The sequence below is a fragment of the Protopterus annectens genome, chromosome 2.part1 (genome assembly GCF_019279795.1).
Source record: "Protopterus annectens isolate FY-2018-M chromosome 2.part1, PAN1.0, whole genome shotgun sequence".
Lineage (NCBI taxonomy): Eukaryota > Metazoa > Chordata > Ceratodontiformes > Protopteridae > Protopterus > Protopterus annectens.
In genome coordinates, this window is record NC_056729.1 from 882169549 (window position 1) to 882196700 (window position 27152).

Below are 27152 nucleotides of genomic sequence, written 5' to 3' on the forward strand. Positions count from 1 at the left end.
CAACCAACACGGTTTTAGACCACACCACAGCACATCTACTGCACTTCTCTCATTCACCCAAACAGTGGCAGAGGCCCGTGATAACAACCTACTTCTCTCCTGTCTATTCCTTGATCTCTCCAAAGCTTTTGATACAGTCTCTAGATGTTAACTAAACATTCAGACCTTCACCTCTCTCCTCTCTCTATAACCTGGTTCTCTAGTTATTTATCTAAGAGACTTCAAGCTATACACTGGCAAACAGACACCTCTCTTCCTCTGCCCATCAACACGAGAGTTCCACAAGGCTCTATCCTGGATCCTCTCATTCAACATCTTCACTAACAACTTACACTTAACTACTAACCTCACAACCCTTTTACAATATGCTGACGACTCCACCCTCATAACCACAGCCAACACCATCCCCGAACTCCTTTCTCGTACCAAAGACACTTTCACTTCCATATGACCTGGCTCACTGATAATTAATATTAAACCCCAAAAAAACTAAAAACGTTTGCTACTCCTTCCTAAAAACCTTGCACAGCATAAATCCTCTTTCTCCATTGCTTCCCTCAACACCATCATCAGACCCGAACCACACACCAAATTACTTGGTGTTACCATTGACGATGAACTAAAATTTGACATACAAATCAATGTATGAAAAAAAACAAAAAAACACCAAAAAGTTGACCTACTATACCGAAATCATAAATTTCTTTCTAATTCCTCTAAACTCACCCTAGCCTCATTTCTCTTCTTACCCAGTCTACTGTATGCAGCCCCAGTCCTCATCAACTTCAGTCTTCTCTTCTCAGCATACAATAAAATAGCTAAATTTGCTGCTAACCTCTCCTATAATTCTCAATCACTGCCTTGCCCTTAAAGGTCTGCAATGGCCTGAATTCCCAAAATAACTTCTCCTTCCACAACTGCTTATAATACACTCAGTTCTTTATAATCCTACATCATGCCCCTCTATCTCTAATATTGTACCACAATATAACCCCAGACATCAACTCCGTTCATCAGACAAACATCTGCTGGACATATACAAACCATCTATTAAATGCTCAGTTGCTTGCTCCTGGAACACCCTTCCTTACAATACAAGAAATATCCCCATAAATCACAATTCAAACTAGAACTCAAGCACTACCTACAGAACACCTAGTCCTGTCCCAGTCTAGCTCCAACCGGATTCCTAATACCTCTTCCTTATACCCACCATCTTTTCTCTTTCTTCTCTTCTTGCCCCTCTTCCTTGGAAAATTTCTCCAGCTCCCTGTGTGTGTAAATAACTCCTTTGCTTTCTCCTAGCTTCCACACCCTCATGTTGATACTGTACATAAATTCATATATACAAAAATCTGTACAAAACAATTTAATTGTGTTATCTTTTGTTGTATAAATTCTTTTTGAGATGTAATTTCTTTTTTGTATGACTGTAATTTCTTTTTTGTTTGACTGTAATTTGTAATTGGAGCTTTTCTCCTCGGGTCTCCACTGAAAATGGGCCATTTGCTCAGTTGGATCAACCCGGTTAAAAAATGACACTCGATAAATAAATAAATATGAGGCACAAGGATAAATACACTTCAGCTTAGGATCTTTCACAATAACCAAATTCATGTTAATTTTTTTTTATATACAAGACAGATCAAATTCTCTAATATACTTTATGTGGTTAAACTGTGCTCTAAATAGCACCAACCATTTGTTTAAATGTGCTCATTCTCTTGATGTTCGGTACATTTACCGATTCTTTTCCTCACCATACTGCCACAAACAAGAAGTGCTGAGTACTATGAAATGCTTTCTGCAACGAAAAAATGTATTAGTTCATGCACACATGTACTTGCTGCCGTGAAATCACTTACCCATTCATAATCATAGCATCTAAGGTAGTCTCTCCCCGTTCATCTGGACTTCCCCCATATCCGACAGTGAAATCACACTGATCCTTTTCACACTGCCCACAGCCTTCTTCTACAGCATCGACTGCTGAGCCTCCATCTTGTAAGGTCTTCCAAGCTTAAATGAAAATAACACACTTTCAATAACTTTGTTGCATTATTACATGAAAACATAACATTAAGTCCAACGTACATGGTACCAGCTTTTATTCTAGTTGCATACATTTTAAATATATAGATTGTAACACTAGTTACAGAGAGGTGGCGAAAGCTAAGGATAAGGCGTATAGAGAGTTGTATGAGAGATTGGACAATAAAGAGGGAGAAAAGGACCTGTACCGATTGGCTAGACAGGGGGACAGAGCTGGGAAAGATGTGCAGCAGGTAAGGGTGATAAAGGACAGTGAAGGAAACGTACTCACAAGTGAGGAGAGTGTGTTGAGTATATGGAAAGAGCACTTTGAAGGGCTGATGAATGAAGAGAATGAGAGAGAGAGAAGGTTGGATGATGTGGGGATAGTGAATCATGAAGTGAAGCAGATTAGCAAGGAGGAAGTAAGGACAGCTTTGAAGAGGATGAAGAATGGAAAGGCTGTTGGCCCAGATGACATACCAGTGGAAGCATGGAGGTGCTTAAGAGAAATGGCAGTGGAATTTTTAACCAGATTGTTTAATGAAATTTTGGAAAGTCAGAGGATGCCTGATGAGTGGAGAAAAAGTGTTTTGGTGCCTATCTAAGAATAAGGGTGATGTGCAGAGCTGCAGTAACTACAGAGGGGTAAAATTGATCAGTCACAGCTTGAAGTTATGGGAAAGAGTAGTGGAAGCTAGGTTAAGAAGGGAGGTGATGATTAGTGATCAGCAGTATGGTTTCATGCCAGGAAAGAGCACTACAGATGCAATATTTGCTCTGAGAGTGTTGTTGGAGAAATAAAGAGAAGGTCAGAAGGAGTTGCATTGTGTCTTTGTGGACTTAGAGAAAGCATATGACAGGATGCCTAGAGAGGAGTTGTGGTACTGTATGAGGAAGTCGGGAGTGGCAGAGAAATATGTAAAAGTGGTACAGGATATGTACAAGGGTAGTGTGACATTGGTGAGGACTGCGGTGGGAGTGACAGATACGTTTAAGGTGGAGGTGGGTTTACATCAAGGATCAGCTCTGAGCCCTTTCTTATTTGCAGTGGTGATGGACAGGTTGACAGATGAGATTAGACAGGAGGCCCCGTGGACTATGATGTTTGCAGATGACATTGTGATATGTAGTGAGAGTAGGGACCAGGTTGAGGAGACCCTGGAGAGGTGGAGATATGCTTTAGAGAGGAGAGGAATGAAGGTCAGCAGGGCTAAAACAGAATATATGTGTGTAAATGAGAGGGAGGGTAGAGGAATGGTGAGGATGCAGGGAGTAGAGTTGGTAAAGGTGGATGAGTTTAAATACTTGGGATCAATAGTTCAGAATAATGGTGAGTGGAAGAGAGGTGAAGAAGAGAGCACAGGCAGGATGGAGTGGGTGGAGAAGAGTGTCACGAGTGATTTGTGACAGACGTGTACCAGTAAGAGTGAAAGGGAAGGTCTACAAGAGGGTAGCGAGACCAGCTATGTTATATGGGTTGGAGACGGTGGCATTGACGAAAAGGTAGGAGTCAGAGCTGGATATGGCAGTGTTAAAGATGTTAAGATTTGCACTGGGTGTGACTAGGATGGACAGGATTAGGAATCAGTATATTGGAGGGTCAGTTCAGGTTGGAAAGTTTGGAGACAAAGCAAGAGAGGCAAGATTGCGTTGGTTTGGACATGTGCTGAGGAGGGATGCTGAGTATATTGGGAAAAGGATGCCATGGATGGAGCTGCCAGGTAAGAGGAAAAGAGGAAGGCCTAAGATGAGGTTTATGAATGTGGTGAGAGAGGACATGCAGGCAGTTGGTGTGAAAGAGCATGATGCAGAGGACAGGAAGAAATGGAAACAGATGATCCGCTGTAGCGACCCCTAACGGGAACAGCCGAAAGAAGATAATGAGATTGTAACACTAGTATTTCTCATGGAAAATGATTTTTTTTTTAATTTTATTTATATTCTGAAGTTCAAACTAGTTCCAAAGAACATAGCATATTACACAAGCCCACTTTCATGGACAGTCAAGGGTATGATGGAAGTATGCAAGGACAAAAGTTCTAGAAGTTTAACATTATTATAACTCAAACAGCAGCAGCAGCATGATAAGCACACACTAAAAACTAAACAAAATGTACATTGATCTGCACATGTATACAGATCACAAAGTTATCGGCTATTTATAATATAACATCTACAGGTACAGATATCACTGATAGTGCTGTTACAGGGTAAGCATAAGAAATGATATTATGAGCAGAGTATGTTACCTATGACATGTACAGCTTAGTACAGAACAGCAAAAATAAAATGGCATTAGAAAGCTGTATTTTCAGTGTATACTACATTCTTTAGGCAAGCTTCACGTTATTATCCAATCCTTGTGATATCTTTACTTGCTTGGCAAATGCTTTGGCAAACATCTGCAAGGAGAGAAAGTAATTGTGCAGTCTTGACAAAAGTCTACACCAATATAAAAGTCTTAAAAAGCTTGCTTGAAAATAACAAATCTGCCTTCTATAACTCTGGAAGATTATACCAGATCAATGGATTTAACAGTAGTGTTATGGATCAATAGGAATTAAGCATTTGGACTGCTTATTGGCTGGGGAATTACTGTGGATGATTTCCAAAGGTGGGGAAGGTTATGAAAAACTATAGTATTAATGATGTGAGGGTGACTAAAGAATGTGTGACAAGAACAAAAGAATCTTCGGGTGAAGACTATCATGCAACCTAAGGCTAACGCAGTCCTGAGCAAATTGTGTGCCATCTTCAGAGTTATAGATAAAAATTACATAAAGGGTGTTCTAGATAGCACACACTACGGACAGCCTCTTCAGCTCAGCTGCAATTTATTTATGCTATTTATGCTAATGAAAATAAAAACCTGTACTTCCCAGGCCCATAATTGAGTACAATGCACACTTCTGCATGGACCTAACCAGGCACTTACACAAACTGGAGCGGACCCAGAGGTTTCTCATTAAAAGAAAATACAAAGTTCAAGACACATCTTATGCACCAAACTAAAGGTCCTATCCCTTTACTCCATCTCATATAATTGACTGAGATGGGACATATACCTGGCCTACAGGACATTCTCTGATCCAGCCCTAACCAAAATGTTACCCTTATATAATTTTTCTTGTGAATATGCAATGCTTTAAAATGTACCTGAACCTTATCTCTGTCGAACAGAATTTACTAGAATGACAGATTCATATCCAAAATGCTGCCTCATCAACGGAATAAATTTCCCATCTTCATAAAACATCCCTCACTCTCCAGAAAATTAATTTGGATAAATGGATAGGGAACCATAAATTCAATCCTGGGGGTACTGTCCATGTCCTTTATGGACAGAGGCAGTCTGTAAAATGACTCGGGGCTCCAACACCCAAATACCCACTACCCTGATAACTACCCCATCCCATATCTGGGGAATTAAGATAAAATATTTTCATATCCTGGTTATTATTGGGCTAGGCCTGTAAATACCTTGTGCCATTAACCTAGTAATCCCCTACGAACTGCTATAACTTCTACACACAGGTCTCTGGTACTCTTCTAGAATCCACAGTTAATTACATGGAGTTGCTAGAACAGATCCTCAGGTAGGTTCTTGGTACTCCACAGCTCCTTTTGATCAAGGTTCCCCAACAGGCTCCACACTTAAAATGAAAGTGTGTCAGTATGCTAGAGGCCTTGGATTCTTGCAGAACTTTACCAGCTGATTCACTTTACAGGTTTTACTACCATACTACATTAATTTACATCTGCAGTTTTCAGGTTTTAACCACTGTGTGTAAATAGTCACCCCATCAAAGATAATGTTTCTGATTTCTAAAACAGCCACTATGCCACAAGAGGAATTATGGAGAGATTGTAGTCTGTTGAAATTATTATCACTAGATGGGCAAGTTAGGCTTGAAACAATTAACATGGGGTGAGGGATTATCTCCACTTCTGTTAAACAGGAATCTTAATGTCCAGCTATTTTTTTTTCATTCAAGTTATTAATTTCTGAATAGGAAAACTGTGGATTACTTAGAAAATACACTTGTCTGTTTTGCTTTGAAAGAAAATCAGATTTTGCTCTCTCTGTCAAGATTTTACCATCATCATGTAACAGACAGTAAGGGTCCATGTAAAATCACTGCTAAATTTCTTCTCTCTCTCCCAATCTTTACACCTTAAGAAGCATGTCTCTTCTCTCCGGATGCCTTCGACATAATTTAAGCGACGATAGACCTACCTAATTAATCTGTCGTCAGCTCAACCCACCCAGAACCATAGTTTACAATGTCATAAAAAATACCAAAAACTTCTCCAATGAAGCATTCTTAGACGTGCTCAATAAATGTAACTGGACGCCATTCCATCATCTTCAACTCAACCAGGCCATAACATACTTAAATGACAAATTTCTAGCTATTCTAAACAGCTTAGCGCCAAATCGTACATGTGTTAAAAATAAGAGATTGCCCTGGATATCAAAAGAAACCATTAGACTTCAAAAACTTAGGGACAAAACCTGGTTTCAATACCAGAAAACAAAAAAACAACAATAAAACTCTGTTAGCAAACCAGCAGCTCTGCAATCAAACAAACAAAAAAAAACATATTATACATCTATACAAAACAAATATGAAAACAATCCCAAAAAGTTCTTGCTCCTCCACCCAGGTAAAGCCATTACCGCAGAACCGACAACCAATAATCAAAGCATGAGTACTGCCTCACAAATCAACACCTACTTTATAAACACCACCCTCTCCTTAGTTACAGGGAACAATTCCACCCCACCACTTCTTCCACCTAATGCGGAAACTAGCAACTCTTTTGACCTCAAACCTGTCCCAACTAACACCATAAGAACAATGCTTTAAAAACTGAAACTTTCTTCCTTAGCATCTGACCAACTCCCCGATGAGAACCTTAAACTTTCAGTTGATGGCTATAGCTCTGCCCATATCCATTCTGATAAATAGGTCTATAGCTGAACAATCGGTCCCAAAATTATGGAAAATTTCCTAGATCACCCCTCTATATAAAGGAGGATCATCAACAAAATTAAACAATTACAGACCCATAGCCATCCTTTCCCAGAGTCAAAATTCTGGAAAAATGTATACATGCACAATTACTACAATACCTGCTATCTCACAACCTTATCTCTCTCCCTCCCAACAAGGTTTCCGACCGAAAAACAGCACCACCACAACCCTAATTAATTTCTCTAACACCATCAACCATCTCAGAAATTCAAACCACCAAGTAGCATCAATCTTCCTAGAAATGTCAAAAGTGTTAGACACGGTCTCCCATCAGAAACTCCTTAATACTCTTGCCTCACTAAACCTGTCAAAGACTTCCCTCTCCCAGTTACTAAGCTATCCTTCTGACAGACAAGCAGTACAAATGAAATCCGAACTTTCACCACTTCTGACTGTCTCAGTCGGAATCCCCCAAGAATCCACACTAGGGCCCCTTCTTTTCACTATCATCTCTAATGATGTAGCCTCATCCACAACACACACTTAAGTAGTTCAGTATGCGGATGATTCAACTTTAAATCTACTCAGCAGATACCTTACCAGACCTCCAAACAGTAGCCCAAAAAGCTTTTAATGATATCGAAACATATCCGAGTAAATTGCAACTAATCCTCAACACCAAAAAGACAGTTAATGCTATTTACCAGTAGGAAACAATCACCTACCACCTCTCATTTCACCATTTTCAACAACACAGTCATCCAACCAGATGAGCATACAAAACTCCTCAGTGTGACTATCAACAACAAACTCAAATTTGACCAACACACAGCCATCACAATTAAGAAAGTTCACATCAAAGTTCGCTTACTGTACAGAAGCAAGCCAATTCTCACTGACAATAGCAGACTTGCCATATCTAGAACCTTCCTCCTCTCTACACCCCTTTATGCTTTCCCACGCTTTACCAACTAAAAAAAAAAAAAAAAAAAAAAAAAGAAAATCAGACAACCAAAATAGCCCACTTCACAGCCAACCTTCCCCACCAAACCCACCATCGTATTGCTGTACATTAATTGGCTCGAGCTAACTAACCTTCTCCATCTCTACCAACTTAAATTCACACACAGTATCCTCTTCCATCCTGACAACTGCCCATCCCTCAAGGAACTTGTTCCCTACTCATGCCCATTAAGTCTAAAGATCTGCAGACAGAAATTTTCTCACATTAAACAAAACTAACACTCACGGTGAAGCCCTATTCTCAAATCAAATAGCCAAATTATGGAGCGCTCCAAATCACACCTGAATCTACCAGTTTCAAGCAACTACTATTTGAACATCTATCCAAAAACTGGCACTGCTCCTGAGCCAAACCCGACTGACAAGATATGTATAACTTTCTCATCAACACTGACAATCCTTACCACATTTTCTCCATCTTCTCAGTGTTATATAAAGGAAATCTTGTTTGCTCATAACTATTTAATATGTACACAGTACTAATTTTTTTTTTTCACGGGGATCTTTACTGAAATGCTTGTGCATTTTTCTTTTTGAACCTGTATCTACTAGAAAACAGTACTGAATACTTCTTTGTATATAGACTAACTAGATGACGTGCATTCTGCATTTTACTATATGTATTTTTCTGCATCTTACTATATGTGCATTATTGTACTATCTAATTATTGTATTTTGCTTATGTTTCTGTGGAGCTTTTCTTCCCGGGCCTCCACTGAAAATGGGCTTCTGGCTTAGTTGAACTCTTCCAGTAAATAAACAAAGTCTTTTCGGTTCACTGTTTGGCCAGGAAGCATTTTTTTTTACTTTATTTGCTGCACCTTGTGAGGTACTGTATCTTGCAGAGGAAGAAATATACTGAGAAGATATCAAAATACAATAAAAGTCTGACTATGAAGAAACGCCCTTCAAGGTCACTATAACCAGTGCACTGAGGAGAGGACCACGTATTGTACTTCAGGGAACTACTCCTAAAATACACAGTACACTATCACTATGCAGTAATCACTTCGTAACGACAGCTGGAAATCTGTCAGAAGTAATAATCCAATTCAGTAATAAATGTTGTTCTGTTAGAGTTGTAGTGAATTGACAAAAGAGGATGGAATGTAAATAACTTGTTTTTGATAGTATTTTTGTTTTAAACTAAATGTCTGTTCTTCTTTATCAGTATATTTTTGCCAGCATCATGCCTGAACAGTCATGCTTAAAAAAGGTTGTAGGATCAATCTACAAACAAGGGAGTGAGATGGACGAGGTAAGAGGTATACTGTCCTCATACCCGTTTCTGTTTGTGGTAGATGTAGGTCCATGTTTTGTGTATGATGAATACGCTAGAAGAAATGGAAAGATTTTTAGGAGCTCTTTAGTTCTGTATACAAGTTTTACCCACAAATCCTTCTGCCAGCAAATGGCTAACTGCTACGATACCACATAGCTGGCAATGCTCTATCCCTTCTTCCTTTCCGCCAGCTCCCTCTATGGAAGGATGCAGTGTCAGTGGCTCAACCAGTAACACGCTCGCCTTTGGTGTTGAAGATCAGAAGGCAGTGGACTACATTCGCACTCCAGGTGAGTGGATTAAATTTTCAAATTGCTGACACTACAGTACACCACCAGGAGATGGCACATTCCTAAGTGTACCATCGTCAAAATAACATATTAAACCAAGCTGCCATGTATTTGAGTCAGTGGTAGTTCAAAGTGGTTGCAAAAGATCCCATGGCACCAGAGAGAGTAAGTGGAAGTTCCCAGATACCCTACCCAAATTTTCCCTGAAGTATAAATACCACTTTTGGTCTCTCCTGAAGAGAGACCACTAGCCTAGTAGTACTAACTCCCTCAACAAAGGATAAATACAAAAATAAAAAATTGTTACTGAAAAATACAAGTGATTTGCAAAACAAAGACTAAAATGCAATGCTGATAAGATAGTGATAAGGATATAGGCAAGGACAAGATGTCTGACGTGAAACAATTAGGGAATGGAAGGGAAAATATTTAGATATTAGACTGTGTGGAACCAGGAAGGAGAAAGTAGAACAGAATTATGTGGCACTGAAAGAGAAAAATGAAGACATGGACGAAATGAGACAAAAGTCTGATTGTTTCCACAGTGGCCCTCTAAAAGTGCCAAGTACAATCAGGCTCCAAGAAATATCATAAAATCTCTAAACAGATTTTATGTTGTCCGTATGCTCTTAAAATTATTGGAGAAAGCAGAAAGAATTTTGTAGATAATGGTTCTGAATGCCTGATTTTAACAGGGTGGAGTAGATTGCATTTTAGGTTTACGAGACTGCATACAATATTCTACAGCTGATAAGGATGAAGGATGGGAAATGGGGAATGTTAGGAAGGTAGGAAGTTACAAGGTAATGGGATTGGTATGAAAGAAAAGGAAGCAAATCTTCTGAAAGAAATGTAGAACACGGAAATGAGGGTTAGTACGATTAGGGTAGGTCTAAATGAAGGGAACATTTGTGGGTTCCTCAAACAAAATTTTAGTGCATGGAAAATGTTTTGGGTAGGAAAGTGGAATAAAAAGGAACTTGAGCTACAACAATGTACCGCAAGCAAAATATAAGGAGGCTTTGTTACAAACCATCCAGGAGCTGAAAAGGAAACTGGGAGACCTGGATTCTGATAAATTTGGTCTATCCACCAAAAAAAATCTTTTTCACAAACGGCAAAACTGCAATCTGGAAAGTCAATGGATGTTGATATTGGCACCATAAAGATTTTAGATACTTCTTATTTTCCTCAACTGGAGTCTTGCCAGTGGGGATCATAGATGCCATTAAGACTCAAAATCCTGAGAAATTTCTGGGCTGAAAGGAAAATTTTTAGCTACAAAATCTATGTTTCCATGTGGAAGAAAAGCTCTTTGAACTGAGGTATCTAAATGATACCTCAGGGAAACAAAGACATTTATATGTTCTCCTGGAACCCCAGTCTGTGTGGAATAATCTTCATCCAAGAGATATAAATAAGAACCCCAGTCTGTGTGGAATAATCTTCATCCAAGGGATATAAATAAGGAAAAATGTGAATATCTTGCAGTCTGCTGTAGGCCATCACAAGAGGTACACACTTTGTGAATACTTTAGTAGCAATGGATAATGCAAAGTGTGATCCAGACATATAACACCTATAAAAACATCTGAAATATGGATTTATAGGCATATGACAATATGCATCCTTTAAATCTAAAGTTACCAAAAAAACTCAAATGGGGACTGAAGGTATAACATTCTGAACTTGGCACTACCACAAATAGTTTTAGAATGAAAGATCTAGAAATGGTCACCATGAGTCTTCTTTATTTGACACCAAAAACAATTTGTAGCAGAGGAGGAGGGTCGCTTCCATAACTCCTTCATAAAGCAGATGCTGAATGACAGGAGAGAAGAGAGGAATTTGGTCCAGCAGAAGAGAGGAATCCTTAAAAAGGGACAAAGAGACTCCCACTGCAATCTGTAACCTTGATGAATTACTTTCAGAACCTACTTGTCTGAAACTATCTGTTGCCAAAGAGATGAATGGAGGCTCAGACTTGCTGGAAGGATTAAGGCTATGGCAGAAAGGGGGCGAGTCTTACAGTCATTCAAATGAGCCTGTTCTTTGTTCTGTGGGGGTCCTCCTTTCTTTCTGGAACCTCACCATCATTACCTTTTAAACAACTTATCAGCAGCTTGCTGTGTTTATTTACATTGTATTTTGAAAAAAAAAGTTGCAGGAGTAGCATTAAAACCCTTGAAAAACTTGGAAGGCCGAAAAATTGGAGAAATTCCTTGACTCGCTTACCTACTTCATCACACTTAAGAATATCTGCGACAAGATGGTACAAAACCTAACTGTGTCTAAGGAAGAATTCAAAATTTCAACTTTGACATCTTCTGGAAACCTTTGTATATGCAACAAAGTAAATCTCCTCATGACAGTTGCACTGGAAATGGCACCAGCAGAATCATAAAACACATTTCATACAGTGGGCAGCCACCTGAAATACAAGTTTTTTTTCCTCCTCAGTAGAGGAAACAGATGTAATAAATATTCCTTATGTTCTCAAAAAAGGCAAACAAACTTTAATATACAGGCTTGATGGATGAGAAATCTAAAAATAAGTGTTGCAGAAGAATACAGTTTTTTTCTAACTCTATCAAGAACTTGCTCATCCTTGTCAGAAGGGGACGGATTAGAACTAACCAGATGTTTGGTAGTGGATGGGTTCACTGGAAAAGTAATTGCTGGGTCTGATCTGGGAGATTAATATACAACTAGAGAATGCTGTATTGGCTTTTTGGGGGCAGCAGGGTGGCTATCAAGCAGGGTACCTGCTGTTACAAAAACGCTCTCCACTGCTGAAAGAACATGATGAACTAAAATAGATTTAGGAAAATCCCGCTGCAATAAATTATAGTACTACTTTAGGGATGTCATTATGTGCTCCCACTGACACAACTGAATTATTATGGAAATAATTTCAGAAAGACCAAATCTTTCAAAGGGACTTGCAGACATCATTTACTCCTCAGAATCTGAAACCGAAACCTGAGGAGACAAAATAGAGCCTGTCCCTCCAAAATCATTTTGTGGTTCAAAATCTTGAGCCTTTTCAGAAGAATCATCCCCTTTTCTCTTGCCAAAACACCTGAACTGGAAGGGTCACGACCCTGGAATAAACCCAGAGATTAGCCCAAATAAATCACTCCTCTTCAAAGTGACTAAGACAGAAGAAGACATAGGTCTTAAAATTTGTTTCTTTATGACAGAAATTTCTGAAAACTCCTTAAGGATGGGTATTGCAGTCTGGCTAGGCAGAAGGGTATTTCCTGTTCCTTGGCTGCCAAGGGCATTCAAACAGGGCAGTGGATGTGTCTAACCCCTGATCCATGATGACTGATTGGACCAGAGGGATCCAAGGAAAAAGATAAATGGTCTCAGAAGCCAAAAACTGTCACAGCAGTCTCACCCACCTGCGGCTGAGGCACATTAGCAGCCTGCGGTGATGGCAAAGGCTGTTTATGAATTTTCTTCTTTTTTGTGGCTGGACAAATGAAGATACTGATGATGCCCGATTTCTGGGGAAGCCTGGCGGCAGTAGTCAATGAAACAGATTAGTAAAAAAAAAAATACACTTTTCCCACCAAAAACTTAGTGAAAAGCACTTTAAAACACCTATTCCCATCTGCAAAGCTAAAATAAGAACAACTTATTAGCTAGGAAAATAAGCAGTTTTAAATCAATTTTAATAACTTTTTTCTACGAAACATAAGGTAAAGTTCCTATTTAGAAGTTACTAAAAGTTGCTTAGGTTTCAATCAAAATTAATTTTTTTATAAGCAGTTTTAAATTAATTTTAATAACCTTTTTCCACGAAACAGAAGGTAAATTTCCTATTTAGAAGTTACTAAAAGTTGCTTAAGTTTCAATAAAAATTTTTTTTTTTTTTAAATTAAAATGTAGAAGTTTTTCCACAGCCGACCCCAAAGGGAACTTATCAGGCAACCAATGAAATGTGTTAGCTGACCATAACGTCTCAAAAGTACAGAAGGGGAACACCCTTTGGCGCCAAACAAGCTCTGACGGCTCTGGTTCCCTAACCACTGTTTTTATTTAACTCAGCTCAAGATGAATAACAGTCTGGCTATGTGGAAGATGGCCATGTGGAGGCTCGCCAGCTGCTGTATCCCATGCAAGACAACCTGTGTAGCTGAGGTAATACAGTAGTGATCATAATGACGAACACCTGCTATTTCTTATGATATAATAGCACACAAACTTGATTCAATGGCACCACTTTCATCTACAGTATTGTATGCTTGCTGTAACATAATTAATCTTTAAATCTTTGACTACAACCTATACTAGTGAAACATTTGTCAGTGAAATATTTTTTAAAAATATTGTGAAGCTGTTTCTGAATAGAAGTGCATACTTCTTTATTAGTACCACTGTTATTATTTCTTAGTACTATAAAATGTGGCAACTATAAAGTGTCCCCGAATACAACATACGCTGGTACTTAGTTTCCAAACACAATTATACCAGATGTCTTGTACCTGAATAATGGTAGAAAAACACATCAGTAACATATGCAGGCTCCAGTAGTACTTCTCAACATACCCGCAGTATGTTAACAACTGCAAGAAGTTCATTCATGGTAAACACAGAGCATGCATAACCAAACACACACAAAAAATTAATGAAAATTAACTTAATAGTTTTATCGTAGTCAAACTAGCTATAATGCAGACAAGTTTATTAAAGTTGTTTGCAACTGAAGTGGAAATGGTGCACGTTCTTCAATGTTTGTTGCTATATTTTTAAGGGGAGGTGTATAGCAAGTGTGGCTGTTATCACCAAGTGTTTGACAACCATTGTGTTTCATCTACAACTCAATGATCTGTTTCTGGGTACAAGAGACAGACCCTGCAGGCTGCAAAAGGTTATATAAAAATACAAGAACCCAAACTTCGAAGATCAAAATATCTTAGAAGTAGCTGCTCCACTGACAACTCATCCTTGATGTATTAGGAATTTACTCCTTCACAGTATACTACATAAGGGTAACAGGTTTCTGCTGCCAATCAAAGCACTTCTCTACTTAAGGCTAGAAACAGTACTCTACATCCAAGACTACCTCCCATGACCTTTCACCTGCCTTTCTAACCATACCAGCCATACTGATAAAATATCTGAATCCTGACTCAAGCCAGATTCTTTTTTTCCATTTGAATTCATAATTCTGATGTCACCTGGGGAAAATAAAATTGCAAAGAAATCAAAGATGGAATTATTCCAGCATTTGATTCCCTCTGGGTCCATCTGCCAACTGTGTAACTCCATGCAAAGTCACATAATCAGACAGTGCTTGGGCATAATGGGAGACTACGCTAGAGTAGGGCCCTAAGTGGTCTCATGGACTACATGCCTAGTAACTATCAATCTATGAACTTATATATGGGCTTAGTTTCAGCTAGATGGTCAGGGTACCTACTGTTCCACACACAGGCGCAAATGACTTACGGATGGATTATGCCTTTAAGAATAATCCACTAATTATGTGTTCACCTCCCTGCAATTCCTTTGTAATCACTTCTGTTACCTTCCATCATGCAAAACGCATAAACCTCCTAAATGCATTGTTCAGTAAAAATATTAAGCCCCCATAACCCCCAAGAATACTGCTGCCTATGCGGTACTCACAGAAACCCTATACAGACATGTTAACAGCTGCATAGAGTACCCAGCAGGAATAAGTACAGCACTAACTCAAAAAACAAGCCACGCTGGTGGAATCACAACTTCAACAGGCTGCATAACAGAAGGAAAAGTACAGCAAAAATTTGGAGGGGTAGCATCCAGCAGGATAAAAGCACGCTCAAACGTACAGGTCAAATAAACTCTACCAAAGCAAAATATGAGGTACACTGGCCTCCCAGGCCAACAACAACCAAAAGGCATTCTTTAGTATAAAATTGTGTGCACAGCTCAGTGTTAATGGAGCCACCTATACTGAGCCAGAAGACGTAGTTAAGTCTACTGGTATACAAATTCAGCTTTAACTTTACCCCTCTCTCCCCCTCAACCTCCTCTTAGGAAATGCCATCAAATATAACTCTCTCTACTATCACGCGGGAACATGAATGTTCTCTCTAATGCCAAGAACAATGCATCAGTGGGCCCAGATAATATTGCAGGATGCCTTCTTAAATAGCATGAAATATAACCTCAGGCCCTCTGGAATCACTACTTAAATGTACCCTCCAAAGTCTTCATACTTCATGAATGGAGAAAGGCAACAGTCATCCCTCTGCACAAAGGTGGGCCATCTACATATCTTGGAAACCCACAAGTCTCACTAGTCTAATATACAAAGCCATGGAAAAATTATCATGGAACTGATCAGTGATAGTCTGGACTGAAACCACTTTGATTTCATCAAGGGCAGGTCATGCCTTCTTGACCTGGTGGACTTCTTTGAACAGGTCATCACAGCAATGGGTGAGGCAAAACAGTATACATTTGGCTAGATTAGCTAAGACATCTGACACCATACCCAACTCAGTCATGGTTGATAACTCAAGAGGTTAGGTATAAATCCTTGTGTCACTCAATGGATAGCCAGCTTAGTCATAAACAGGAGCCTGGAAGTTAGGAATGCGGAGTCCACCTCTAAAATAAAGCCAGTCACAGGTGCAATTCCTCAGGGACTGGTCCTAGGCCTGCTCCTTTTTGGCATTTACTTCTGATGGACCTCCTGTATATCCACAAAACAAACAGCACCAAAATTACCCATTCTAAAGATTTAAATCTTGCCTGGGATATAAACAGGACCTACTAGAAATACAGCTATGTATCCCAGAAACTACCCCTTCTCTGAACAGGCTCCCCATCCATGTAATGCACAGATCCACTAACTCAAGTGTAACTTGGACAACTGGATAGGGAACAGGAAATTCATCCATGGTTCACAGGTTCATAGGTAGGTACTAGGCTATCAGGCCTAAGTAAGCCTAGCTAATGAGGTTCCCTGGCTTATGCCACACAAGAAAGTTATTTTCCTGTGCCCCTGTCAAGCAGGGCCACAGAAGTGATCCCCAGGGTGTATTTCCTATTTCCCATCCACTCATCATCAAGATTTTTCTTGAAGAGTGCTAATGAGGAACTTTGCTTGACATAGATGGGTAGCTTGATCCAGAGTATGGCAAGTCTCTGGGACAGGAATCTATCCCTCCAGCATGCCCAGTTTATTGTGGTGACAAGGTTTAGGTCCCTAGAGCGTGTAGCTTGGAGGGATTTCTTTAGGTGTAGCATGTCCACCTGCTCTGGGCTTGACATAGCTTTTCATGTTAGGCAGAGATCACCTCAGTGTAGGCGATATGCTATGGAGTAAAGCTGGAGGTTTTTTGAGATGGTCAGTGTAGAGCATCTGTTTGAGGCCAGTAATCCTTTTTGTGAGGTACTTCTGTAGCCTTTCCAGCTGCTGCAGATGTCTTGTGAGGTACATTCCAAAAGGGGCATTGTACTCTATAATGGGTCTAATGAGTGTAGAGTAGAGGGGAACAATTACCTCTTTTTTCCTGGATGAGAACCCTTTTATTACGAGGTGTGCCACATAAAAGGATTTCCTGACTACTGTGGCGATGTGATTATCAAAGGAGAGACTAGTGTCCACCTGGGTCCCAAGGTCTTATCACAAATTCGGCGTCAAGTAGACTGCCGCCTATGTAGTAGTTCATGGGTACTGAGTTTTTACCAAAGGGGATGACAATGCACCTTTTGGCACTGAGCTTGAGGCCATGGCTCTGACACCAGGCCTCTGTCTCAGTGAGGTCCTTCTGTAGGATGTCCACATCATTTGGGGACTCGACTATGGCTCCTAGTTTGCAATCATCTGCAAACTTTGGCTAATAAACAGGAGAGGTCCCAGGACTGAACCCTGTGGTACTCCACTTGTCACTGGTTTGAAGTATTTTGAGTCTGCACCTTTTACAGTGTGGGTTCTGTCAGTTAGCCAGTTGGCAACCAATCTTGTAATGTAGGGATTTATACCTAGTTTAGTGAGTTTAGCTATAATTTCAGAATGGGGGATGGTGTCGAAAGCCTTGGCGAGGTCGAGATAGGCTGTGTGAACCACCTTACCCTCATCTACGGCTATGGTGAATGCCTCAAAGAAGTCAAGCGGGTTCAGGAGGCATGATCTGCCTTTCACAAACCCGAACTGGGTGAGGTCCAGAGTTTGGAGGTCACCAATTTCTTTGTTTATCAGTTCCATGATGATATGTTCCATGGCCTTACAAACCAGGCTCATCAGGCTAATAGGGCAATAGTTCCCAGGATCAGTGGTGGCTCCCCATTTGTGGAGTGGGATAACTGTTGCTGTGCGCCATTCAGTGGGCACAAAGCCTGACGTAAGGCTATGATTGAACATGGTGCTTAGGTGGGGAGCCAGTTCATTCAGAAGTTCATGTAAAACGCAGCCTGGGATGTTGTCCGGTCCCATGGATGCTATGTTTTTGGCCTTGCAGCTTTTACCTGCGTAGTTGTGATTACAGGGACTCTACATTCTTCCTGTATAGATATGGGCCCTTTAGGGGCTGAGAGGTGGGTAAAGTTAGCACTGAACCTATCTGCCAGGATGTTGGCAATATCAGTTGGTTTTGTAATTTTCATGTCGTTGTGCTATAACTCAGAGCAGATCTGGGTGTTGCCATTCAGATTCTTGACATAGCTATAGAATGCTTTGTGGTGGTCCCTAGAATCAGTGGCGATTTTGTTTTTGTAGCTAGCTTTGGAGGATCTTAGAAGGGATCTCAGCTTTGTACTGAGGCTGACCAGGGAGCTCCTCCACTCATGGGATTTTACTCTCTTTTGCAACAGTTTCTTCCTTCTGTTGTAGAGTTTGTTTATGGCAGGGGACCACCAGATTGGCTTCCTTTTTTGGAGGATAGCATCTTGGTTCTGTTTGGGATAGCATGAGCCATGCACTCATGCAAGTGCTTACAGAGTGTATTTGTGTAGGATTCAGCAGTCGTAACTGTACTGTCCATCTGCATGGGTGTCATGAAGTTCACCACTTCTGTCTTAAAAAGCATGAAGTTGGCTTTGGAGAAATGTTTTTATTGTGGTTTCCTTGATGAGGGGTGGGGGGCAGGATGTGGATATCTAGGGTGATTAGCTTATGGTCGGATCTGACCAACAAGGAGTTGACTTCAGGTGTGGAACACCAGTCACTTGCTGGTAATGACTAGGTCTAGGATATTGTTGCCCCTGGTGGGGGTGTGGATAAGTTGATCCAGTGCATTGAAATTTATGAATTCCAGAAAGCATTGAGCGAAGGAGTTGGTACACGAGTAGTTTTCCCAGTTAATGGTGGGGTAGTTGAAATCGCCCATTACTAGGGTGTTTGGTTGAACCCTAATATTATTAGGGTGTTTGGTTGAACCTTAATATCTTCCAGTACATCAAGAAAAGAGGAGTGGGAATCCTGGGGCATGGTAGGGGATCTGTAGCAAGCTACAATTTGGATTGCAGTTTTGTCCAGAGTTAGTTGCACTTGGATGCATTATGCTGAGCAACTAGCCTGGAGGTGTGGATATCCTTAATGAATATGGACACACCTCTGCCTTTGGTGTTCCAGTCCAGGTTAGGTGGCCGAAAAGTGTGGTACGAGTTATAGCCTGGTAATGCGGGGGTGCTCTCTGGAGCCATGAACCATGTCTCAGTCACTGCACAGATATCAATGTTCCCCATTTTAAGGAGTACCTCGAGGGAGTGCATTTTGACATTTAGACTTCTAGCTTTGAGTAGCATTACCCTCCGTTTTTGCTTGCCTGTTCCTGTTATGGTGGTGAATTTGTCATTTGAACCTTGCCTAAAAAAGGCACTACAGGGGCGGCAACAGCCTTAGCCAGTATCTGGAATCCCAGGGGTGACAGGTGCAGGCCATCTGTGGCAAAGCATCGTGGTCTGTCGACCATATCGTCCCAGGCAGAAATATACTGGATCCCCTTTGAATGACACCAGAAGCTTAGCCAATTGTTGAAGTCAGTCATTTTGTCCTTGTACTGCGGTATCATTCTGGGTGATGGCAGGATGCTACTCAGGGCCAAGATCATACCTGCCTGGGCTACAAGATCGGAGAGCTCTTCCATGTAGTCCAGAGAGGTGCATCTCAGGTCATTCACACCAACATGGACAATGACAGAGTCATATTTGTACTTGTTGTGGAGTGACCTGAGTGCGTGGGTTATGTGGCGGATCCTGGCAGCTGACATTTCCTTCTCCTTGTTTAGCCTGGTGAATGGGGCATCAGTGTGCTTGACTATAGAGTCACCTATGACTAGTGTCTTGGGTACGTTGTTTTGCCTTATGGCCTGTGGTTGAGTGGCACACTTATCTGTGTTGTGTTGGGGGGTGGAGGTTGCTTGCGTTCCAGCTTTGGAGGTCTCTGTTGCTTGAGCAGATTATTACTGAGAGCCTCCATGAATGTTTTTGTGTTTCTATGTGTGGATTTTGGTGGTGTATGTTTACTGGGACTGTGTGATGAGTGTGGTGTGGTGCAAGTGTTTACCTTCTCCTCTTGACTGTCAAGTTCAGTCTTGGTTGGAGAGAGCTTTACTTCCAGTTTGGCTAGTTAAGGACACCTCTCATAGGTTGCAGTGTTGGATGGGAGGAAGAGAGGGTTGTCTGTGTACATGAGGCAATTGCTACAGTGCCCCAAGATGCCCAGATTCAGACAGACCGGAGAGAACACTGGGAGCTGACCCTTGGACATGCCTGAATAAAAAACTATTTTCCTCTAGACAAGTGAGGAAAGGGAGTACAAGAGCTGGCAAGTGAGGAAAGTAAGTACAAAAATTGTTTTCCACTGGGTAATGAGGAAGGTTGAGTGATGTAGTAATTTGTAGCTTATTTAATGCTTACAACAAGTTCTGAACAAGTGCTGAGTACAAATCAGCAAATTCAATTGCTAAAACTAAGAATCTGTATCTGAACTAGACTAGTTACAGGAAAAAAACAAGTGGAAATGCCAGCTTTTAAATCAGAAAGTTGGAAGAGATGGAAAAATTGCCCAAATGGCCAATAACTACAAATTCTGGGCCAGAAACCACTCCTTATGTAGCAGATAGTTTACCTAGTGCTTACCGCTCCCACTGATAAACTAGCAAGCTTCCCTCCAAAACAGACAGGCTTGGGGGGCTCAGAAGCTTACAAACAGTCCTGGATATAACAAATCTGTATCTGGACTAGACTAGTTACAGGAAAGGCAGGAAACAAGCGTAATTTTTTTTGTTACAGTTAAGCAGAACACAGGGAGATTCTAGCAAAGTTTTTTTTTTTTGTAAAGGAAAGGGAGAGAGGGGAAGCAGAAGATAATTCAAGGTTAGGAAACTAAGTGGTTTGGCCTTCTCAAACATTCTCTCTGTATTGGGTAGAATGAGCTAATAACACTAGACTGGGAGGAGTGTCCCAGATCAAATTTACAGTAGGGGCAGGCAACTGCAAAGCCACTAAGTATAACAGCAATATACCAACAGGGAGAGAGACTGGGGAACAATACTAAAGCTACTAGCCTACACTCCTTTTAGACAGTAAACACTACAGAAATGTTTATCACAGTAGAACAGCAGTGAGACACAAAATGAAAGTTTTAAATAGATAAAGGGGCAAGGAAACTCTACATAACGCTTTTAACTGCAAACAAATCAGTTACATGATACACTCCTTGGCAGGAAATTAGAACAAACAAATATCAGAACAAACAAACAGGTGCTTAACAAGGAGGGAGAATTTCCCCTTAATACCTTTCACACAGTGAAACTAGCTAAAAAGCTTTACAAACAGTGTGACAGTAAAAAACTATTAATCAGGCCCTGTAAGGCAGGCAATTTTAGTTTACCCATGCAGATTAGTTAATAGTAATAAAATACAGTAAAAAGTATGCAGCAGGCAATAAAAAGTGCTATATATAAATTGCTAGAAGCAATAACTAGTAATAAGCAAAAAACAGGATACTTATTGTTATATATCTCAGAGTTGTAGTCAATGCCCCTACTCCACTCAGCTCACTGTGTATAGACAGAAATCCTCTCAAAGTTACAGCTTAAGTACCAGATGATTCAACCTTAAACAACTTTTTTTAAAAAAAAGCTCAAAAGAACCAATGAGTGCTTACGCCAAGTCCTAGACCATCCAACCTCCACCAGCCAATCAACACAATCCTGCCACGAAGGTAAAGAAAGGCTTCTGCCAATTCAAGATGGTCTGGTCATGTGCTCAAAACAACCACTGCAAACACAAACAGGCCCAGAGACAGCAAATCTGAATTGGGACAATACTAAAGATACTCGCCTATACTCTTTTAGACAGTAAAGACTACAGAAATGTTTATCACAGCAGAAGAACAGCTGTGAGCCACAAAATGAAAGTTTTAAACAGATAAAGGAGCAAGGAGACTCTTTTGCACTATGTCTCTAATGGACACAAGCACCCTGTTAATGGTTCAATCTCCCAAGCCTCTGCTTGTAAATGTTTCATTTCCCAAGCCCCTGCTTACATTTATCAAGGGTACCAGCATCTTGGGATGTATGGCTAGGCTTAAAAAGGCATTAGTGACTGTTAGCCCAAAACATACCTATGAACTATGACAAATTCTGCCTAGCCTAAATAACAAAAATCTACAAATATAAATTGAAGTACAAGCTACAGGATCACTTAGTGTGCCTGAAACACATACCTCAAGATTACATGAGAGATACAGGAGAAACAATTTCCCTGACATTATCAGAATGTCTAGACCAAGCATACCAGAAATGTGAACATGAACAAGTCTCCAAATTTAATAATGTGGCCAGGATTATAGATACTTCATTCAGAAATAAAAACAAACAGTTAACTCTTCAGAACTTGAAAAAAAAAAATGAGTACACAAGCGTAAAGTTATTTATTCACCCGAAGAGTATGTGCAAAAATAGAGCTTTTGGTTTAACATAAGCTTGGCAAAGACAAGAAAGCATTTGACTAATGACTGGTAATGTTCCTATCACCAACAACAAATAACAAGATCAACTTATGCATGTTAAATGGATGTTCACAAAAAATTCACCAAGTACTCTGACTCTGTATGTAACCTGACACCACACTGGTCCCTTCCTCACTTTAGCAAAACCACCTGTACACAAGTTAAAAGAATGTTGCACATACTACCCAAGAATGGTAGTTCTGGATATGACTCAGTTGATCTAAAATGCTTAGAAACTATTCCTAACCACATTTCAAGATCACTTGAGTTAAACTTTCTAAGCCAGATTCCAATAATTTAAGATGAAGGTAATGCACAGCACAGAGATGCAACCTTTTTTGACTGAAGGCAAATTCAGTGTAATGTCTTGCCCCATAAGTACACTGCTTCCAAATCAAGGGAACAATCTCTTCCTTTCCCATAGTTTTGTCCCTAGAATTTGGAATGAAACCAAAATCAATAAATTACCTTGAGTAACAATTGCTTCTCCATCACAATACAAGGTTCTGTCAACAAATGGAGTTCCAGCAAAAATGATAGAAAAAAAGATAGGCTGGAACAGTATGGCAGAGACCAGGGAAATATGACCACAGCAATTACCTGTAGCCCTCAACAAAACATGGAATATGCTTGTCACTCTTTGCTGACATAAGTTCTAATACAGGTTAATGTTGGCAAAAGTACTTTTAATGAAAATCACCAGCTATCCTTAGGCAAAGTCCATAGTAACTTCTCTGATTCAACAATTATATCCAAAAGGCTATCACAGGCTTCAGCTCTTGGGCCTATCCTATTTAGTCAATCTGTTCCACCTGTGATCGAGTTATATATTCTCAGGCTGTCAAACACTAACACACTGCTACATGCAGATGACTTGGTGTTAAGGCATTCGGGAAACACTCATTAAGATGTTCAGAGGAAACAGGATTTTGCAGCTATTATAACTTGTTTGGGGAGCACAGGTCTGCTTATTAGACAACAAAGCATACACTATTCTATACACTTAGCAAGGCCAACAAAGTACTATGTAAATGGGACAGTGACAAGGGTAAATGGGATTTAAACTTGAAAAAGTCAAATATTTGTGGCCCACATACTTACTAAACTTGTGCTCTCACTTTTAAGCACTTTCCTGCGAGATATCCAAGCAACTGAACCACAGTTAAAAGCTCCCCAGTTGTTTCTGCTCAGAGGTCAAGTGGGTCAGAGAATGTGAAATCCTACTGTCACAATTAAAATACAGTCTCCCACTAGGATATGCTAAACATTACATACTCTTCAGATAAAAATCAGCACATTCTGCTCATCTCTAATATACAGCATTACAATATTTTGTTTTCATGCAGCCTCTCTGCTTAATGCACAAAAAATGATCTGCCCACACAGTCAAATTAGCTTAGCTTTCCACTTGCTGCCCACATTTCTTGCTCAAGGAGACCATTACAACTTCATGTCCAGAAAAAAATCCAACAACCTTTAGTAAAACAAATGTACATCTCAATCAACAAGAATAATTATTTTCAATGTTTAGTCCAATATTCTGTGACTTTTACATCATTAATCTCATATGATTCCACAATAAATTATTAAACACCTGTAAAACATCACAAGTTCTTATTGTTGCTCGATATGTTTAACATAACATGCCATAAGAAAGTCTGACATGATATTTGCAAATAAGCTGATTGCTAGCTATATAATGCTGATTGTAATCCTGTTGTCATGGTTGAATTTTTTTTGTTAAAAATGTATAATGTGTTGCATGACTTGTGTGCTTTTTTGTTTATTTATGCATTCATTCGGGGGTTATGCATCAAGTGTTACTCTGCCTTTTGTCTAGGTTATGACTGAAAATGTCTAATCTGGTCTAAATCATTCACCTGGTTACTGCACTACAAACAACATATGTAAGGAACAAATATGATTTCACTCACATGCACACCATAATCGACAACTGGGTAGACTCTAAAAAAATAAATAAATAGAGTTAAGCTAAACAAATGAAATATGTCAACTAAGTATCGCTGAAAATGCAACTTCAACACCTTCAGCAAAGAATATCAGGACAGCTGAAATAAAATAGTACATTCCAGTCTAATGACCGGGTGCTGACTGAAGGAACATGGGTGAAATTCTTTGCTAGGCTTATAAGAGCTTCCGGGCCACTAGCCTAGTATCATCCTATGAACCTATGAAAGTGATATTCATGAACATATGAAGACAGAGCCTGTATGATTCTGTTACCCAAGGAATAGTATGCTAGAATTTATGACAATACCATAACAGTACAACCAGGCACCCTCTGCTTATTTAAATAATCTTCTTTCAGAATACCTCTCAGAGACATTTTACCTCTTAGAAGCCAGAAGATATTTAGAGATATCCAAGTAAATGCCTACAGCATGGACTGTACACAAGTTGATCAGACAGAATGACTCGTATAAAAATACAAATCTGTGGCTGCAGTTGCAAGACCTGAAAATGATGCATTTATTTATTTAAATTTGCATTTATTTATTTATTTGTTTGTTTGCTTTTGTTTACCAAGAAAAGTCAAATGTTCATAAAACCCTTTTTCAGTGAAGACCCAGGGGGAGAAAAATGTCCAAGAATTAAAATACAAATATTTCTATAAAAAAATAAGAAAGGATTTGTATAACATGAAATTGTAGCACAGGTATTAATGGTAACACAGAGTATTAGCAACAATCATTTGAGCTTAACAAGCAGATAAGCCTTGATGTGCCTGCTTTTTAAATGTGAGGCGGACAACGGTAAGAAGTGGTGAGCCCATATGGAAAGTTTCTGACTGCAACAGTGCACAACATGTTATAAGAAACAATATGATGATAAAGAATGTACAAAATATGTGCACATGGTCATATTTGGGTGCTTAAGTGGTGTAAGAAGGGTACACTGCAGTTTCACTTTTTAGTCTTATATGCAACACTGAACTTTCTGAGCTGAAGAAGGGGTCAGGTGCGGTCTGACTGTATCACTCTCCTTGCATAACAAAAACAGTTGTCAACAGCAATGTCATGCTCTGCGTGCATACAAAGATATTAGTTTTGCAGTTAAAATTATGGCAGTTAACTTTATATTTCACCAACTGCGCATAGTTTTACATATGATGTACTACCATGACTACTTAATAATAATAATAATGCATTCACGTTATAATTTAAAATATCTACACGGAAAAAAGTCACAAAAGCATATCAATTATACCCAGCTGATAAGCCTATTTGCACAGCTCTACTTCCAACTCATAAATACAACTTTATAGCTGTTTAGTACTCATATATGAGTAGTTAAAATGGTGCACTACCTTTTATTCATTTACTTCTGCTTTATAAATACACCGCTCTCCCACAAATGCAAATATAGCAAATGAAAAATAAAAAGACCCTGGACTGTAACTAAGGTACCCAATGCCGTACCTGCTTCTGAAGCACTTCTAAACGACCAGGTATTAATTACCAGGGGGTCAACAGAATCAACAGGTACACCCAACAAGACATAAACTAAGAAAAGCCATGCCATTTTCAACTCGACTAAATACAGTAAAATTACCGAGACAGGAGTCTTATGACTCCCTACTTCCGCATGGCCGCACGTGACTGCTGCCGTAACAACTATACTACTACTGAGAGAGCTCCCGGGCATCACTGACATTAAGACATCCTTTGTAGATTTCTGTAACGTATTATGACTTAACATGCACTCCTGAGATGATTTGCTATTTTTGTACGCTTCGTTTGTCTACGACACGTAACAGATTGACGGACAAGCGAAAATAAAACTGCAAGTTGTAGCACTGCGGTTGGCTGCATACCTCTTAACTGACCCTGATTTTGACTCACTTAAAATTATAGGTGTGTCATGATTCACCTCTCAACTGTTCAGATTTTCGCAGAATGTCCTGCTTTTTGATCTGCTTCCCTTAAAATTTGTGTTTTTTCTGGCAAATCACTGGTATGATCTGAGGATAGAAGTCACTGAATAATGACATACATTTCAGTTTTAGACTTCAAATCCTTCAGGAAATGTATCGCATACCTCTCAAGTCTCAACCTCTTACAGCAAGAAATCTGGACAAAGCCATAAAAAATGTGGGGTGGGGTGGGGGGGGGTGGTAAAGGCCAAAAAATAGGGACACTTTTTAAATATTGCTCTTACAAACTCGGAAAGTTGATAGAATAACAGGTGTTGCAACAGCACTGGTTTTCTGAAGGGTATGAAGTCTGAAACTGAAATATCTGTCATTTTCTGACTTAAACCCTGAGTGATTTGCCAATACCACAATCATATGATAAATTAATCAAAATTATGAGGCAAAAAATCTGGGCATTCTGCAAAAATCTCCACAGTTGAGAGGTATGAGTCGTATGTTAAAACACACATGGTTACTTGAGCAACTTTCAAAGTTTATAAGAGCAATAGTTAAATATGCCTCTATTTTGGGACTTTATCCCCCATTTTGTTGGGCTTTGTCCAGATTTCTTGCGTTAAAAGGATGAGAGGTATGGCTCTGTCCCACTTAATCCCCCCTAAAATTGGTGACTTTTGGAGAAAAAAGTAGT

The 27152-nt window shown here is 39.7% G+C and overlaps 1 protein-coding gene across 1 annotated transcript in view; it reads right to left on the reverse strand.

Moving 5' to 3' along the window:
* Positions 1–26202, reverse strand: part of AGA (aspartylglucosaminidase) — a 293146-nt gene extending 266944 nt beyond the window's left edge. Inside the window, exons 1-2 of the mRNA XM_044062526.1 lie at positions 26010–26202; positions 1866–2019 (exon numbers count right to left, since the gene is read on the reverse strand). Of these exons, the coding sequence (XP_043918461.1) occupies positions 1866–2019; positions 26010–26112 (257 nt within the window). The 5' untranslated portion in view covers positions 26113–26202. The remainder of the gene's footprint in view (positions 1–1865; positions 2020–26009) is intronic.
* Positions 26203–27152: the final 950 nt, after the last annotated feature.